At 37.2% G+C, this 18954-nt stretch overlaps 1 protein-coding gene across 2 annotated transcripts in view; it reads left to right on the top strand.

Moving 5' to 3' along the window:
- The first annotated feature begins 16669 nt into the window (after positions 1-16669).
- The window catches only part of MAP3K19 (mitogen-activated protein kinase kinase kinase 19), a 78552-nt gene continuing 76267 nt past the window's right edge, over positions 16670-18954 (top strand). The window contains exon 1 of one of the 2 annotated variants that reach the window (XM_090267058.1): positions 16670-16846. In XM_090267058.1, the coding sequence (XP_090123184.1) occupies positions 16673-16846 (174 nt within the window). In that variant the 5' untranslated portion in view covers positions 16670-16672. The remainder of the gene's footprint in view (positions 16847-18954) is intronic. The other variant, XM_090267049.1, reaches the window with a different exon arrangement.

Genomic DNA, 18954 nt, shown 5'->3' with positions numbered 1-18954 from the left:
TCCCTAGTAAGAGTGAGAGTGTGGACGGCAGGGTGGCCTTATCACATGGGGAAGGATCATGCAGAATCCACATCGGTTGGCTGTCCCCGGACAATGGCATGCTTGATTTAACAGGCTGGCATCCCTGTTGTATTCTGGAGGCATAAGATTTGGCAACAGGGTTAAAAGACATCATTCAATCTATAACCACTAGGTGACAAAAGACAGGTATTAATTTTTCAATGTCCCACATTAGGGAAAAGAAGGGCTTCTTTGGAGGAAGGTGTGCCAGGTACATCTCACCTGTCCAAAACCCTTTTACCCATTATACTTAGTTTGGGCTGAGGGAAATATTTTAGGTTTCCCCCTTCTCAGACCTCTGGACTATTTCTGTCCAAGCCATTAGGACAGAAAAGAGAAACCAGTTTTAAAGTGAAGCCCACAGACCACCTCATTCTTCACCAACCCAGCCACTTAGTTCAGCCAAACCATTGAGTCTCAGGAGGCAGCAATGCAGACAGGATTAAGTGAGGCCTATACGTACAGACAATCATTCAGGTAATGAGATCATAGGCTTATGCCCTTTGAAAACAGAAAACGCATGTTAATTTATGTAACATAACCCTCATACAAGTCTCGAAATCAGTAGGATTGTCTTATCAAAAAGACATACAGTTTCTGCAAGACTTTCTTATTGGAAAGACATCCAGTTGCAAGGCATTTGACATTCTTCTTGCCTGTAAATTAAACATCTTTGATGATGTCACAGACCTAGTTTAACTTTCAAATGAAAACAAACTTTAAATGAAAATAATCTTTAAAGACAGCTGCACTACTTTATAGTCTACCACTGAGCATTATGATTTTCCCTGAATCGTGATTTTTCTCCCTAAGATTACCCTTCTTGTCATTAAAGGGACTACATTAAGTTCATTTTAAATTTATTCTGTTCATTTGCATAAACACAACAAGAGCAGCAAATGATCACATATGATCTTTAGGTTTGCTTTGCTGGAACCTTTAGGGTGACTTTCAGGCTGCCCTTCAGGACATAGAAGCTGAGCCACATACCTGCCATTCAGCCTTGCCTGTAAACACTTGTCTTTCCTAAGTCCTTCTGGTTTTCCATTGTGCTTTAAGGTCCCTTCTAGCCATCTTTCAGAAAAGCAACCTTTGTTCCTTCCCTGGAAAGATTGCCTTGGACCGCACAGCCAACCAAGGCACCAGGCCTTTTTTTCTCATGGGCTTTTATTACTTCAAAAGTCCATCCCAGTTCCTCAGGGCTTTTTGGTAACAACCAGAGCCCTAGCATGCCTCCTTTAGGCATGACATTTCAGTCAAAGTCTTTGTCAACAAAACCTCTATTAATAATTGGTCTTATTAGTTTTATGCAAAGAACCTTATGTCATTGCTTACTTCTTCAGAATGCCAAATTCTGGAGGGATCAGGTAGGGAAAAAAATATACAATGTGAAGTAAAATCCTCGTCTTTCTAATATTCACTAAAATTACATTTCCATACTTTACATTTTCTTTTGTTCATTGTCCTACATGTGAGGTTATTTTTTGGGAGGGGGGTTGCTGGCTCATTTATTAATTTATTTTGCTTTCATTGTTTTCCCCACTAAAAATTTTTGTTTGTTTGTTTTTCTATTACAGTTGTCTCACTTTTTCCCCCCTTTTGCTTCCCCGCAACCTGCCCACCCCTTCTCCCACAGACAGTCCCCACCCAGTTGTCCATGTCCATGGGTCATTTATACATGTTCTTTGACTAGACCCTTTCCCTTATAACCCCTTCTCTCCCTCCCACCTCCCCCCTTGTCACTGTTAGTCTACTCCTTGTTTACATACCTTTTTTTCTATTTTGCTCATTTGTTTGTGTTGTTCATTAGTCTCCTATAATAAATGATAGCATAAGGTATTTTCTTTTGTTGCCTGGCTTATTTTGCTAAGCATAATTCTCTCTAGTTCCATCCATGTTGTTGCAAATGGTAGAAGTTCCCTCTTTCTTTCTGCTACATAGTACTCCATTGTATAAGTATAACACAGTTTTTTGATCCACTCATCTACAAATGGGCACTTAGGTTGTTTCTAGCACTTGGCTATTGTAAATAGTGTTGCTATGAACATAGGTGTGCATAGGTTCTTTTGAACTGGTGTTTCAGGATTCTTCTAATATAATCCTAGCAATGGAATTGCTGTTCAAAAGGCAGTTACATTTTTAGTTTTTTGAGGTAATTCCATACTGTTTTCCACAGGGGCTGCACCTGTCTGCATTCCCACCAACAGTGCACCAGGGTTCCCGTTTCTCCACATCCTCGCCAGCACTTGTTGTTTGTTGATTTATTGATGATGGCCATTCTGACAGGTGTAAAGTGGTATCTCATTGTGGTTTTTATTTGCACCTCTCTGATGGCTAATGATGTTGAGCATTTTTTCATGTGCCTATGGACCTTCTGTATGTCCTCTTCGGAGAAGTATTTGTTCAGGTCCTTTGCTCATTTTTTAATTGGGTTTGTTTACTTGATGTTGAGTCGTATAAACTCTATATATTTTGGAGATCAGTCTCTTGTCTGAGATATCATTGGAAAATATGTTTTCTTATATGGTTGGTTTCCTTTTGATCTTGCTAATGTTTTATTTTGCTGAGCAGAAACTCTTTAGTTTGATGTAGTCCCATTTGTTTATTTTTTCCTTTATTTCCCTTGCCTTAGGAGATGTATCAGTGAAAATATTGTTACATGGGATATCTGAAATTTTCCTGCCTATGTTTTCCTCTAGGACTTTTATGGTGTCATGGCTTACATTTAAGTCTTTGATCCATCTTGAGTTTATTCTCATGTCTGGTATAAGTTGGTGGTCTAGTTTCGTTTTTTTGCACGTTCCTGTCCATTTCTCCCAGCACTATTTGTTAAAGAGGCTCTTCTCACTCCATTTTATGTTCCTTCCTCCTTTATCAAAGATTAGTTGACCATAGAGGCCTGGGTTTATTTCTGGGCTCTCTATTCTGTTCCACTGATCTATATGTCTGTTCTTATGCCAGTACCAGACTGTTTTGATCACAGTGGCTTATAGTATTGTTTGATGTCTGGTATTGTGATTTCTCCTGCTGTGATTGCTCTTCCTATTTGGGGTCTTTTTTGGTTCCATATGAATTTTTGGAGTATTTGTTCTAGGTCTGTGAAATATGTCTTTGATATTTTAATAGGGATTGCATTGAATCTGTAAATTTATTTGAGTAGTATAGCCATTTTGATGATGTTGATTCTTCCCATCCAAGAACATGCTATTTGCTTCCATTTATTTGTATCTTCCTTAATTTCTTTCTTCAATGTTATGTAATTTTCAGAGTATAGGTCTTTTATCTCTTTGGTTAAGTTTATTCCTAGGTACTTTATTTTTTTTTTTTGTTACTATAGTAAATGGTATTTTCTTTTTTGTCTCTGTAGTACATCTACTTTAAAAACATTTTTTTAACTTCTTGATTTTGAGAGAAAGAGAGAAGAGAGAGAGAGAGAGAGAGAGAGAGAGAGAGAGAGAGAGAGAGAGAGAAACATCAATTTGTTGTTCCATTTGTTTATGCATTCATTGGTTTCTTCTTGTTTGTGCCCTGACCAGAGATCAAACATACAACCTTGGTGTATCAGGATGATGCTCTGACCAATTGAGCTACCTGACCAGGGCCTCCCTATCTATGCTTTGCTTATTTTTATCTCTTTATCTTTTGCATTAATAAATTAAAATGACCTCTTGGTTTTTTATTATATCTCTGCATTATTAAAGGTTTACTAATTAGAGAATTTTCTAGTGGTAACTCCCAGAAAGAAAACGTTCATCCTTAACTTTTAAGTTTACTTATGGTTAATGAAGTGCATCATTCTCATTTAATATTAGAGCATTCCAACCATGTAAGTTCATTTACCTTGCCAGTTGCCTTTTTTTTTTTACTGAAGTGTAATTGATATATAACTCCCCTTTTAAAAACATCTTTACCCACGTGTTTGCTGTTTCTGGTGCTCTTCACTCCTTCCTACAGGTCCAGCTTTCTATCTGATATCAAGTGAAGAACTTCCTCTAGCACTTTTTGTAGTGCCGGTCTGTTAGTGACAAATCCTTTCTGTTTCTTTGCATGTAACAATGCTTTTCATTCAATGTCCTTTAATTAAAAAGCATGATTTATAGACTTTACTTTTTTATCAGGTTTAGGTTTAAGGAAAAAATGTATCTGTCACAACTCTTTAATGGAATCTTTTTATGATCAGAAACTTTAATTTTTAAGAAATATATATACATATTTGATCATCACCTGAGGATATATTCATTGATTCTGGAGAGAGAAGAATAAAGAGAGAGAAACATTGATGTGAGAGAGAAAAACATCAATCAGTTACCTCTCTAGATAGGTTCCCTCCTGGGCAACTGACTGGGGACCAAACCCACATCCCAGGCATGTGCCCTGACCAGGAATTGAACTTGTAAACTTTCAGTGTATGGGACAACACTCCAACCAACTGAACCACACCAGCCAGGCCCAGAAATTTTGAATTTTAATGTAGTCAAAATTTCAGTCATTTACTTTAGGTTACTAAATTTTACATATTAAGAAATCTTGCTATGCTGAGCTCATGAACCTGTTCTCTTAATATTCTCTCCTAGAAGGATTATAGTATTGCATTTCACTGTTTGGTCTTGAGGCCATGGAATTCATTCCTGCATATAGTGTTAAGAGAAGATCTATTTTTTTCCCACATTATTGAAAAGACCATTTTACTCCACTGATTTGCAGTGCTATCCTTATCACATACCAAATGTCTGTGTATGGATGGGTGTGTTTATGGGGTCTCATTGCTGTTTCATTCTAATACGGTTTTCTCCCCCTTTTAAAACATTTTTACTTACTGATTTTTAGAGAGAGAGAAACATCGATTTGTTTTTACACTTATTTATGCATTCATTGATTTCTTCTTGTATGTGCCCTGACCAGGGATTGAACCCACAAACTTGGTGTATTGAGACAAGCTCTACAGGGCTGGTTGTCCCCTTTTTCTGCAATTTTGCTTTCTGCAGCTTCCGACTGCGGTCAATTGCAGTCTGAAAATATTAAATAGAAAATTCCAGAAATAACCAATTCATAGGTTTTAACATGCAGGCCATTCTGTGTAACATGATGAAATATATATACTCTTCTTTTTCTGTTAGTCACTTAATAGTTCTCTGGGTTATCAGACCAACTGCTGCAGTATCACAATGCTTGTGTTCAAGTAACCCTTACTTTACTTAATAGTGATCCCAAAGCGCAAGAGTAGTGATGCTGGCAATTTGGATATGCCAAAGAGAAGAAGCAGTGACATGCTTCCTTTAAGTTAAGGGGGAAAAAGGTGTATGGTGAGTTTGCTAATATCTATGGTAAGAATAAACCTTTTATCCATGAAGTTGTGAAGAAGGGAAAATAAATTTGTATTAGTTTTGAAGTCATACCTCAAACTAAAATACTTACTGCTGCAGTGCATGATGAGTGCTTAGTTAAAATGGAAAAAGCTTCTTTATGGGTGGAAGATATGAACAGAAAATGTGTTCCGACAAATGGCAACATGTTGCACCAGAAAGCATTGAACCTGTACAGAGTTCACCAAGGGGTCACCTAAAGTGAGTGACACCAAGCCGTTTACAGCAAGTAGGGGGTGGTTACACAGATTCAGGAATAAGTTTGAATTGAAACATGTAAAAATTACTGAAAAGAGGGAGACCACATTTATATAACGTCTATTACAGTATATTCTTACAACTGTTCTATTGTGGTATTAGTGTTGTTAATCTTACTGTGCCTAATTTATAAATTGAACTCTATCACAGGTATGTTGTTGTTGTTGTTGTTGGCAGCCGTCCGTCTCGAGAGACGATGGTGTAGCTTCTTAAGAGTCTATCTGCACCGCCGAGAATGGCTGTGCAGTCCGACTCGGGAGTGACACAGTATCTGTCTCCTCCCCTGTTGAATCGACATCTTGCGATGACGCTGGAGTGTCCTCTCCAGTGAAGCTGAAGCTACAGAGCCTGGGCAGGGTAATATGGAGGGTCTGCTGTTGCCCATGCAGCAGACCCCCCCTCTCTTCGCAGCTGAAGGGTCCAAGGGAAAGACGGAGTCAATACAGCTTGGCTTCAGATGTGCCGCAGGAGTTGCCGGTGTTGACTACAACGTCAAACCGCCTTAGGGACTCCAGCTCCGGATTTTCTGTCGGGGTTTACTCCCTTAGCCTTTCCCCTGAAGAGGTATGCCGCACGGAGGTTTTTTGGAATCAGAGTTTTCCTTCTCTGATGTGCCCTGACTGGAAGATCGAACCAGCGACACTTAGCTCGCAGGCCGACGCTCAATCCACTGAGCCAAACCAGCCAGGGTCCACAGGTATGTATGTATAAGGAAAAACAGCATAAGTAGGGTTCAGTACTTCCACGGTTTCAGACAACCACTGGGGGCATCCCCTGTGGGTAAGGAGAGACTAATATAGCAATAAAAATCCTCTTATCTTATTTTTTAGAGTATCTTTATTATTTTGGGCCCTTTAAATTTTTATAAAAATTTAAAAGTTATCTTTTAATGTCCCCAAAGTAACTTTTATGATTTTGATTGTGACACCGTAGAAAAGGTATATCTTTTTTCATATTTTTGTAAGTCTACAAATAAAAATTTTAAAGTTTTCTCCATAAAAGTCTTAGACATATTTCATTAGACTTATTCCTAGATATTTTATATTTGTTGATAATATTATAAATGGTACTTTTTTATAAATTTTATTTTATTTTCTAACATTTTTTGGCCAGTACATAGAAATGTAATTGATCTTGATTTTGTATCCAATTACTTTATTAATTCTTATAATTCTTATACAGTACTCCCTCCTCTATATCGCGGTTCACTTATCACAGCCTCACTGTATCACGGGAGTTTTTAAAATATTATATTTAACTATTTATCGCAGACTTTTTGCTATATCGCGGGATTTTGTGGTACTGTATATGTATGTTGCTAAAGTTACGTAGGTTTAAGAGTGTAGAATATGTTTAAGAACCTAAGTAGTGTTTATAAAAGTGTGGAAAAGGTTAATAAGGGAGTGGGAATGGTTTATAAGTTGTGGGAAGGGTTTATAAAGCCTTAAAATGTATATAAATTCTAAAATAAATGTAAGGTTCCTACTTTGCGGATTTTCACCTATTGCAAGGGGTCTAGAACATAATACCCACGATGAGTGAGGGAATACTGTAATTCTTTTCTATTTCCACATAAACATTTGTATTAACCATAAATAATGTCAGTTTTGTTTCTGTTGTAGTACTTTGTGGTCGAGGGCATGGAAGTAATTCCAGCAGATAGAATGAGAGAAGGTCACAGGGCTGCCGCTGGCTCAGGCAGGATCAGCACTGAGCAGTGCAAGCACCTTCCTTTTATTGGATTTTGCAGATATGCTAATTAACAGGGAGGGTCCAGGAATGAGCTCACAGGCACATCCCGGGAATGATCACAATGTACTTGAAACTTACAACAGAGGAAGTTCAAAATGTCAACTGAAGAGAACGCTTCCTGACAAACAAGTCTATATAGCATTCATAGACAGAAAAACAGGAAAACAGAAATCCAATCACTTATCCTTTTAAGGCTAAGGAAGGGATGCACTGTTCAGAAAGCAATTAAGGTTAAACACCATTTGTACTTAGTTTTGTTTGATTTCCTTATCAACATCAGTGAAGATGGAGTACTCAGCAAGAGTCTTTTTAAGTCACAGGATGTCTCTAAGATCCTGAGGCCTGAGCAGTCAGAGACTGTCGGGGCCAGTGAGTCCAGCTTGCTGCTTGGATCATTAAACACCTGGGCCGAGAGGCATGTAAACATACCTCAAATCAGAAGTCTTGATTTCTAGCATCAGTTTCTTCCTTTCCAATCTTTGACTTTTTGTGTCTTATTTTTTGCTTTGTTCCTTTTACTTTGGCTTTAATGTGCTTACAAAAATCACTAGCAAAATTTTAAAAGGATGTGATGATAGTGTTAGAAACAAGGACACAGTGACTCCCAAACCAGTAAAAGGTCATTAGTAACAAAGGGCAAATGTAATTAAAGGGTCTTAAGGGCAAATGTAATTAGAGAATCTCTGAGAAGGGAGTTGACAGCACTGGCATATCTACAAATCACTATAGGGGCATTTAGATAACCGTGTTAGATTGTAACTCCGGAGTAACCAGTAATGGAGAAACCGGGAAGAAGGAGGGGGGGGGAGCTAATTGCATTAGGGCGGGGAAGCTAATTGCTCTCACTTTAGGGCCAGGAAGATAATCACTTTAGAGTGGCAATTTTAGGGTGGGAAAGATAATCACTTTAGGGTGGCAATTTTAGGGTGGGGAAGCTAAGACTATAAAACCAGTTTCCTCTGTCTACTTGGCGCGCACATTCTCCTGGCTGTGAGGGTGCGCCTGGTTCTGCAGACTCGTGAATAAAGGCCTCACTTTACTGCTCAAGTCCTGTGTCCCAGATTTTATTGTGAGCATTTCTCACAATAGCACTCATCCTTAGACAACAGGGGTTCTTTTTTTGCACCTACACTTTGGCCTGGTAATTTTTTATTATCTCGTTAGTTCTTCTCTACTGATAAGAAAATTCTGAATTATTTTATTCAGCATTTCTATTTGTTACCTGTGGAAGGATTGGTCTAAATAACATAACCTATCATATTTCTGAAAATTCTGAAACATGTTTTGTTTTGTTTAATCTCTTGACTGAGCTCCTTCCATTTATCTTTGCTGTTAGTGATTTAAGTTGTTACCATTATATTTTTCCTGATCCATTATAATAATATTCTAAGTTTTCTCTCTGTCTCTCTTCTTCAATTAATTTTCAATACTGCTGTCAGGAAGTTCTTTCTACAATACAGATTTAATCATGTGTCTCCTTGAATATTTTCAATATTTTGTGCTTTTATCTTCTCTCCGGACATGCTGTTGTTTAATCTACCTGCAATGTCCTTCTGTCTGTCATTTACCTGGTGAATTGTTTGTCCTTCAAACTTCAGCTCAGATAACTGTCTTTTCTGAAGACTCCCTATATCCTTCTGTTATGGGCTGAACTGTTTTCTCCAGGGCACATCAGAGAAGGAAAACTCTGACTCCAAAAAACCTCCGCTGCCTTGCGGCATACCTCTTCAGGGGAAAGGCTAAGGGAGTAAACCCCGACAGAAAATCCGGAGCCGGAGTCCCTAAGGCGGTTTGACGTTGTAGTCAACACCGGCAACTCCTGCGGCACACCTGAAGCCAAGCTGTATTGACTCCGTCTTTCCCTTGGACCCTTCAGCTGCGAAGAGAGGGGGGGTCTGCTGCATGGGCAACAGCAGACCCTCCATATCACCCTGCCCAGGCTCTGTAGCTTCAGCTTCACTGGAGAGGACACTCCAGCGTCATTGCAAGATGTCGATTCAACACGGGAGGAGACAGATATCGTGTCACTCCCGAGTCGGACTGCACAACCATTCTCAGCGGTGCAGATAGACTCTTAAGAAGCTACACCATCGTCTCTCGAGACGGACGGCTGCCGACGACGACGATGTTTTCTCCAGATTCATATGTTGAAGCCCTAATCCACAGTACCTCAGAATGTGACCGTACTTGGAGATAAGGCCTTTGAAGAGCAGCTTAAGTTAAAATGAGGCTGTTAGAGTGGGCCCTAATCCTGACTGGAATTCTTATTAGACAAGGAGATTCGGATGCATGGAGAGAAACCAAGTACGCAAGTACACAGAGAAGAGACCATGTGAGGACTCACTGAGAAACAGTTATCTGCAAGCCAAGGAGAGAGGCCTTAGGAAATACTAAATCTATCAACCTTATCTTAGACTTCCTGCCTCAGAACTGTGACAGAATAAATATCTGTTGGTAAAGTCACCCAGTCTGTGGTATTTTGTTATGGAAACCCTAAAAACTAATATACCCCACTCCTTCCAACCCAGAAAGTTAGGCACTCCCCTTTGGTGCTTCCTTGGAGCCCTGTAGCTCCATGGTGGCCTTATCACCTAATATTATGTTTGTTTTGCACACTTGACTCACCTTTATTTCTAAAAACCCAAGTTTCCTGAAAACACATGATTTGAATGAATATTTCTCAAAATGAGAGATGAGAGGAAGATTACTCTTTGGGAAACCAATTGAAATATTTTTGGATTGCAGACTAGCCAGATGGAACCCAAGGGTAACCCTGCAAAGATCTCCAACATCAGAAACCACCGTATTTAATTGAAAAACCAAAAAATAAAAAAATAAAAAATATAAAAATAACTGAAAAACAGTTTTTCTTTACTATTTACTCTATACAATATATAAAATGAATATCTAATGGCTACACTCATTTACTTTAATATAAGATGAACCTTATCTGAATGCATAAAGTATGTGGAAATCAATATAATAAATGTAAGCTTTTTTTCTCTAAGTCTACATTGTACCTTATGCCTTAAAGTTTACATTTTAAAATCTAATTTTGGTCATATATACTTTAAATAAAAATATTTCTTCAAAAATAAAAGAAACCACAGTATTTATAAATTTCTCTTGACATAAAAGTTAAGAGACAATACTATTCCTGCTGGGAGGTGAAACAAGGCAGGATGTAGAAAGTAAAACAGAGAATGACAATATTTGGATTAATGTCAGGGTGCTTCAGGCTGAATTGGATGATGAAAGAATATACATAAACCTAGAAACATCTGAGTGTTTTTTACCCTGAGTTGTATGTTAGCATATTAAAAGTGGTCAACATGGTGGTCAGGCTGATTAGGTTCAATCCCTTAGCCCTACCAATTATTAGCTTAAAATTTCTAAGTCTCAATGTCCTCATTTGTAACATGGGAATGATGGTGATTATAGTGTTTATAGAGTCATTGTGAGGGATAAATAACATCATTCATATAAAGGACTAACCTCATAAATATTTACTAAATATTAGTTGTTGTTATAATAAAATATTTGTACCCTATTTAGTTGAGTATATATAATGTTAAATATATCTTTAAAGCTAGCAGCACACAAATTCCAGGTGGCCTTATGTTTTAGAGTGCTCTGAATATACTTCCTTGTGAGTGTGTTTTTGTAGTCCAGAATTTAAAGTCACAAACAACTGGACTTATTACTATTTATGACTCACAAAAATGTAGTTGACTTACTAAAACTTCTGCTTTAAAATATTACAAGTGTAGATAATAAATATGTTCTAATGTAAGAATTTCAATCATTGGTACTTTCCCAAGCATGACTCTTAAGAATACAACTAGTTTAAGGGTAATCTATTGGGTTCTCACTCTGTAAGATTCAGATTTGGAAAGGGGCCCTTCTGGCACATCATAGCAATTACAATGGCTTTTCTGGAGAAAACCTCTGGGTTGGTGCCAACCATAGAAATGCACAACTATCCAACTCTTTTAAGCACTTGAAACAGCAACATTGAAGAGTGTACAATACTTGTTTTCCTTGCTGGGTGAGATTGTCCTGTTTTCAATTCTCCAAGCTAAATGCACAGTGGATGGTTGCCTGGGTGACAGCTTGTAAACTAAGCAGTTGCTTTGCAAGTAGCTGAAGGGTATGTACACACAGAACCAGCTTTAAATATATTGTAAAAGTACTTTGAGCTGTGCAACACTGGAAAATAATTGAAGATAAAAGTCTAAATCTATACTGCTTTTAAATGAATCCCTTGTTGAAATGTGGGTTGACAGCTGTCCCAGAAATCAGTGCCACAGTGAATTAGGATATGCTGGCTGCTGCTTGGCTTGGTGTCTCTTCAGCTCTACTAACTTCCTTGGTAAAACACACTATAGGTAAGCCAAATCTCCATTTTTCATCACATTTTAGATAATACCATATATTGTAACTTTCTTTCCTCCAAAAGGATGTCCCAGAGGAGGAATATCAGATAAACAGAGAAAACTGTATCTTAATGTTAAATAATTATATCCTTAGAGTTGTTGTAATAAACTATTTTTGACTTTTCCAATATTGAGACAATCCCTTCTAATCTTTTATGCAAATGCCTCCAGGTCATAGGCTAAACTAGTAAGGACAGGAAAAGTGTAGAAAATTGCTTCCATCAAGTTATACACAGGGACAATCTTTTATTTTAATCACCAAAATATGTGTTAACTTTATGTGATATAAACCTTCTTGTAACCACTCAGTATCGTATATATATATATATCTAGGCCATATTTTCTCAAAAAGAAAAAGGATTCCCACTGCTTTCAGCTTTAATTTCTTAGGATTCCAAGTCAAATATGCAGTGTATGAAGATTTTGTTTTACAAATAGGTTAACCATGCATACAATTAAACATAAAAGAAATTGGGCTTCAATAGATATGGGATGAAATATTATTGCTTAAAAACCATTGATCAAAACAATTTTAAAGAGAAAATTGAGAAGAATTTTCTTATGAAAAAATTTAAAATGGAAATGTATAGACTGAAGATCACAAAAGGAAATAGATCTCACTAATAAAAAGCAATGTGGGTTTGTCCATGCTAATTGAAAGAGGGAACTATAGATAGGAATACTGCTATATGTCATTCTTGACTTTTTCCAGTTGCTACTCGGTATCTGAAGCAATGGATGATCAAATAACGACCACATTGTTCAGTATTATTGTGATTGGATTTAATAACCTTGAAGTTGCCATTTGACTTAAATCTTAATTTTTATTTTTTATTTAGATGGTAGATACTACTTGTGGAATGCTCTAATTTAAAGGTTACATTAAAAATTAAACTACATGAAGTCCAGCATAGGGAATATAGTCAATAATATTGTAACATAATAACTATGTAGGTGTCAGAAGGGTATTAGTTGTTATTTGCATATCCAGTTCTTAGCTTTATTGAAGAACAGGGTTTAATTATCCTTTGTTTCTGAAAGTGTTTCTTTTACCTACAATGATATTGCAAATAGTGTTGCATTTTCAAAAATAAGTATATAAATCCAAGCTGCAAAGCAAGTTGCTGGGGCAGATATATATATATATATATATACATACGTATATATATTAGTTTTTAAATTTTCTGTGGCCTGATTCCTAGTGTATCATCTCTCCTTCAGCTCTTAGTCAAGTTCCAAGTACACTGTGCATTTAATGATGATGATTAGGATCATTATGATGAAGGGACAGCAACCAAACAAATGTCTGCTTCCCTTAGAAGAGCTTAAAGAGAACAGTCAGGCAATACTAGTGAGAGTGTAAATTGGTACAGCCATTCTGGAGACAGATCCAGCAGTATTTGGTGAAGATAAATACGCTCGGCCCATTCACCTCAGAGAAACTTGCATGATGTGAAATAAGGCCTGAGCGAAGGTATTTATTACAGTGTTGTTTGTGGAGTGGGAAGTTGGAGGCAACTTAGATGTCCATCACCAAGGGAAGGGATAATAAAATAGTACAGTGGATACTCCTGTTAGAGCTATTAGAAGCAGACAACCAGAGGTACACATAAGTACAAAGCTGAAGCTTAAAAATGAAGTGTTAAGTTAAAAAATAAGTAACCAATATCATTTCTACAAATTTAAAACAGGCACACACACATAGTAGCACCATACATGTATGCCTTATAAAGACATACACATATCTGAGGATACCTCTAGGTATGTTAGATTGGGTTCCTGTGAGGAAAAGGGGAGTGGAAGATGGGATTAGACCTGGAGGGGGAAAAATAAAATAAAACAAAAGGAAAGCTGGACATGGCCCAACACTACTAATGAGGAACATGTTTAACCCAAATCTCCTCTACTGAATGTCTGAATGAATAAATTAAAATAGGCTTATTTTACAAACGTTTCTTTAAATACTTGCTGTATTAAGGCTTTTGGGCACTAGCACCCACGTCTCTCCATGTGAGATCCCATTTTGCCAATACCAGTGCCCTGTTTTCCTCATCTGTAAAATGTGGATACTAATATTGCTGCTCTAATGGTATGGTTTGGAATTAGATAGATAAAATACAAGTAAAGTAGCTAGCATAGTGTATGGCACATAGTAAATGCATTTAATAAGTGTTGGATATTATTACTATTGTTATTATGTAATATTACCTTGAGCAAAGAAAGGTAGGAAAAGCCCTGAGGAATTCTTTCAGTTTATTCTCTATTAGAAAATTTGGGGGAACATTAGTATTTAAATCAGAAGGAGTAAGTGGTAATGATAAATGTTAATTAGAAAATAACATGAATTGCAAGAAAGATTGTGAATTGGATTCTAATCACTAGGTGAGTGTCTCCAGAAGCTGTCTAATGATAGAAATCACTTGAATGCTTAAGTGGGAAGGGAGAGAGAAGGGGGCGCGGGAGTTGGGGGGGCAGGTGGAAGCTGCGTCCTGGAGCCAAGAAAAACGTCAGCAGTTGCCAGTAGTTGGGGGAAGGGGTGTTGAACAGGTGGAGCACAACGGATTTTCAGGGCAGTAAAACTACTCTGTATGCTACAATAATGGGGGATACATGTCATTATATTTTTCCAGGTCCCTAGAATGTGCAACACCAAAGAGTGAACCCTAATGCAAATTCTGGACTTTGGATGATGATGACGTGTCAATGTATGTTCATGAGTTGTAACAAATATACAACTCTGGTGCTGAATGTTAATAGTGCGAAGGCTGTGTTTGGAGGGGTCAGGAAATATATGGGAACTCTGTGTTTTCCACTCAATTTTGTTGTGAACCTAAGAGTGCTCTAAAAAATAAAGTCTATTTTCAAAGAGTCTATTAGTCTTTAAAATTAAAACAAAAAGAGGGGAGAGTCCCCAGTCTTATGCCAGACCTACTAAATCAAAGGAATCTGGGAATGTTTATAACAAGGGTACAGTTCAGTCAAGTTTAGGAAACTGCAAAAAGCTAAGGCCACAGTTCTTTAAAATCTAAAGGCACAACATGCCCTACTTACATGCTGACTCTGTTGCTGACCTTAGCAAATGCCTGCCTCCTCTGGCATCATGTCTTGGCAGCTGCCCAACCCCATTCCCTTGGACCCATCTTTCATTATCTATGGCCAATATATCACAAATCCTTGTAAGCTTTATTTTCAACTTTCTGTTTCTGCCTCTATGTTTTATATCATAATGACCTTCCTAAAGTATCAATGTTCCTAAAAAGCACTGCTCAGAACTCTCCATGGCTTTCCCAAACTCTTGAGAAGTGAAGTATCAATTCCCATGTAGTTCACTCTCTCCTCATTGACCTGGGTATCAGCCTTTGTTCATGCCCTTCCCCCAGCCATAACTGCCCCTTCTCCTTCACTTTGGGTCTCCAAATATGATTGATACTCTTCTTTCCATGGAGTGCTACAGCCCACACAGCCATTCCATTTCTCTGGCATCTATAAGATGCAACATCTGTTGTTTGCTTTAACAATTAGGCATTTTCTTTCTTGTGTTTTGTCTTAATTATTTTATATTATGTTCTATCATGATGGTCAATGAAAGATCCTGAAGGACAATAGTATCCTCTTGAATGAATAGATGAATTTATCAAAGAGTACTAAACCTGGGATGAAGTACATGTTCTCCATGAGAAAAAAAAGCTTTATGTTGTCTAACCCATGAATTCGGAAGGCATCTGTGTGTTTAGAACAGTAAAGACTGATTCTAGATATTTTCTTGTTTATTTTTCTTAGCTTTTCTCCAAATGGAAGTTTATTGCAAATAAATTGTTCATTCAGTGAAATAGCATATGACTATGGTGTCGGAAATTGACATTGGAATATTGAATCTGACAAAGGACTTTGTGCTGTTTCCAACAGCAAGAGGCTCCATGGGGGAGATAGTTTGGTGACTTCAAAAAATGCAATTTAAAAAATATTTCACTGATTTGGAATATTGGGGTGGGATATTTAAAATTAGGACTTCACTGAAAAATTTAGAATGCTGGCCACATGCTCTTCATTGACCCACACTGTGCTAGAATTATGGAGGATACAAAAGTGGAAGGCATGGATGTCCCTGCTATTGAGGAGTTTACAGTATTGTAGGGAAGATTGGACTTGCAAAAAGAAAATAATATAAGAACTTTAATAACAACACTAAAGAAAATAAAATCCTACAAGAATTTTCACCAATAGAATGAGCCAACCCTTTGCATATAGTATTTCAGATCCTCACCAACCATTTGAAAGGGGGAATATAATTTCCATTTTCAAGATGAGAAAATAAAGTTCAGAGAAGTTGAATGACATGCTCAAGGTTACATAGTCAATAATCTGTACAGAAGGGATTTGAATTGGGGTCTGTCAGGCTCTAAAACTTGTGTTCTTTCCATTCTGGTGTTGATTCATCCTTTCTTCTCCTGTACCACAGCAGATCTTGAAAAGTGATAGTAGGTTTACAGTTGTGCGTATGTGAAACATAGTTCATTCTTGTATTATTACTTACTAATTATTGTATTATTTTTCATATGAACAACAGTAAACCTACTTTTGTCTTACCTTGTATATGTACAAATAACCAATATTGGTGGGATTATGGGGTTTTCTTCTTTTTAAAGTTGTCTTTAAAATTGTTATAATATTTTACACAAAAAAGAAGGAAACAGGGGAACTAAAGACAGACTTTTTTACATTTGAATCACTCACTGCTTTGTTTTCTCTCATTTAATTAAATCATTTATTTTTTCTTAAAAGCAATTATATAGAGTAAGCAAGATGAATAAAAATAAACTGATTCATGATTTCCTGGAAGTAGTTTCAAGAGGTGATGTGGAACTCATCTGTGACCGTATTACTAAAGTCCATTCCATCCTTGGAAACCTCGACTTTCAGCATCCAAAGACTGGGAATACAGCTCTCATTACTGCAGCAGAAGAAAATTTATCAGAGGTAAGATGTGGTGTTTGGGGCCCATGGATGTTCTTCTAGCTAAGGGTTCCAAGATGAGATGCTTGGGGAATGGCACTATCACCCACCTCCATGAAAGACTGTCTGAAGGCACAAAGCAGGGGTAGAAGTGGGAATGAGGAGGTGAGAGGCAACTGAAGGGAGAACTAGGAGACCCTAAATAATCTAGACAGTTACCATCTTGATTTATTCCCTTATTCAGTCATTAGATTACTAGACTTTAGATTGGATACAAAGTTAGGTCAAACACAGATGTCACTCTTGAGGAGCTTATGGTCTCGTTGGACAACATAAAGGAGCTTGAGTTATTTCCTCCTTTCCACTCCCCACCCTCAGCCCCATCAGACCTAAAATTTTGTTTCCTGCTCTAACAGATGTATATAACCCTGACAGGGAGGAAGGAAAAAATAAATAATAGTAAGACATCAAAGGACAGTATATTGTCCTCTTTGTTCTAGCTATATATCCAGCTAGAGTGTTTGACATACCTAGATGTTCAATAAAGACGTGTTTAATGGAGAAACTAATGAATGAACAATCCCTTTGGGTCTTATCAATCATGTATATCATTGTGTGTGGGAACTTACAAGATACTTTTTAAGAATGCAGGTCAAAGTCATAACATATGAGATTTGGAATTGAGGATGGTAAGCAAGAAGGGAGCTATAGGTGGAATAGAAAAGGGCTTAGAATGGGGAAATGCTAGTGAAAAAGACAAATTTCATTCAGTTGCACAGGTCAGTGACTCTACAAGTTCTTGGGAATATAAATGCAAGGGAATCCTTAACCCTGACTGGCCACTTCAATTAGTCTCTCCCTTGACTAATTCTTAGCTCTTTTTCTCTTCTGATTCTTTTGTATTAATACCTTTTAAACAAATTCTAAAATATTAATACATGTGCTAAAAAAAAAGAAACATGTATGTTCAACTCTTTTAAAAAAATGAGACTAACACCCTGTACCCACCATTCAAGCCAAAAATCAGAACACAGCCATGCCTCAAAATCTCTTTTTATGCTCCTCCTGAATTGTATTATCTTAAATTTTGAGTTAATGGTTTCCTTAGTTTTGACAATTCTGCATATATTCCTAAATAATTCATTGTTTACTTTTCCTGTTTTTGAACTTGATAAAAACAGACTTGCATTGCATGTGTTTTCTCTGTAACTTGCTTCATTATTATGTTCTTGAGATTCCTCCATTTCAATAGCATTTTTACTGCTATTTAGTATTCTATTTATGCCACAACTTAACTGTCTATCTTACTTTGATATACAGGTGTGTGGTTTCCATATTTATGTTATTGCTAACAGTGATGTTATTTTCCATTTGCAGTTAATATACTTAGATTCTTCCTTTTGATGACACATAAATAAACAAACACCTCTATTGACCCCCACATCCTCCTCCAGCCATTTTCGTTCCTCTTTCAGGCCTCTTCACTTGCAGACCTCTGTCAATAACTATGGAAAATCTGAGGTTTTACTCTACTTGCAAGCTAACAAGTTAGCCTGGCACAATTTCTTGCATTTTTGTCATAAGAAACAAAACAGGGTCAGAAACAATAGCATTTGCCATAGAATTATCAGTTTTATTTCAGTTCCTAATTCCCAGAGGATGATAGGAAGAGGACCAGATGACCCTTACTCATAAGGGATTAGATTGCAGGAGAGGAACCCTAAATTTATGGAAGACAGATATTTTATAATGGGCATTAAGGATTCTTACTCTTTGCTCCAGAAGGAGATATTATCTCTATTTAAGGCTACTCACTATGCAAACTGTACAAAAACTACACAAATAAGCTTGAAAAGAGAGTCTGGGGCAAAGACAGTCGGTGCTTCTGCTCATTCGACTTCTACAAATGTAAGAGACTCAGGGAGACTTGTCTCTTAAAAATATCTACCCTTCATTTCTACATTGTCTTGGTTTCTGGTGAATTTTCGCATGAATGTACCACTCTCCTAGTCACTCTAGCTAATATGATCAACAGGGGCTGGGACCAAATTCATCAATTTGTATCATATGACATTCAATTAAAACTACTCTATAGGACTCCAAGCAGCAGAATGAGGCCATACTGTAGGGTA

Source organism: Furipterus horrens, unplaced genomic scaffold, assembly GCF_987537825.1.
Source record: "Furipterus horrens unplaced genomic scaffold, mFurHor1.1.pri manual_scaffold_1, whole genome shotgun sequence".
NCBI lineage: Eukaryota > Metazoa > Chordata > Mammalia > Chiroptera > Furipteridae > Furipterus > Furipterus horrens.
This window is presented reverse-complemented; position numbering and strand designations above follow the sequence as displayed.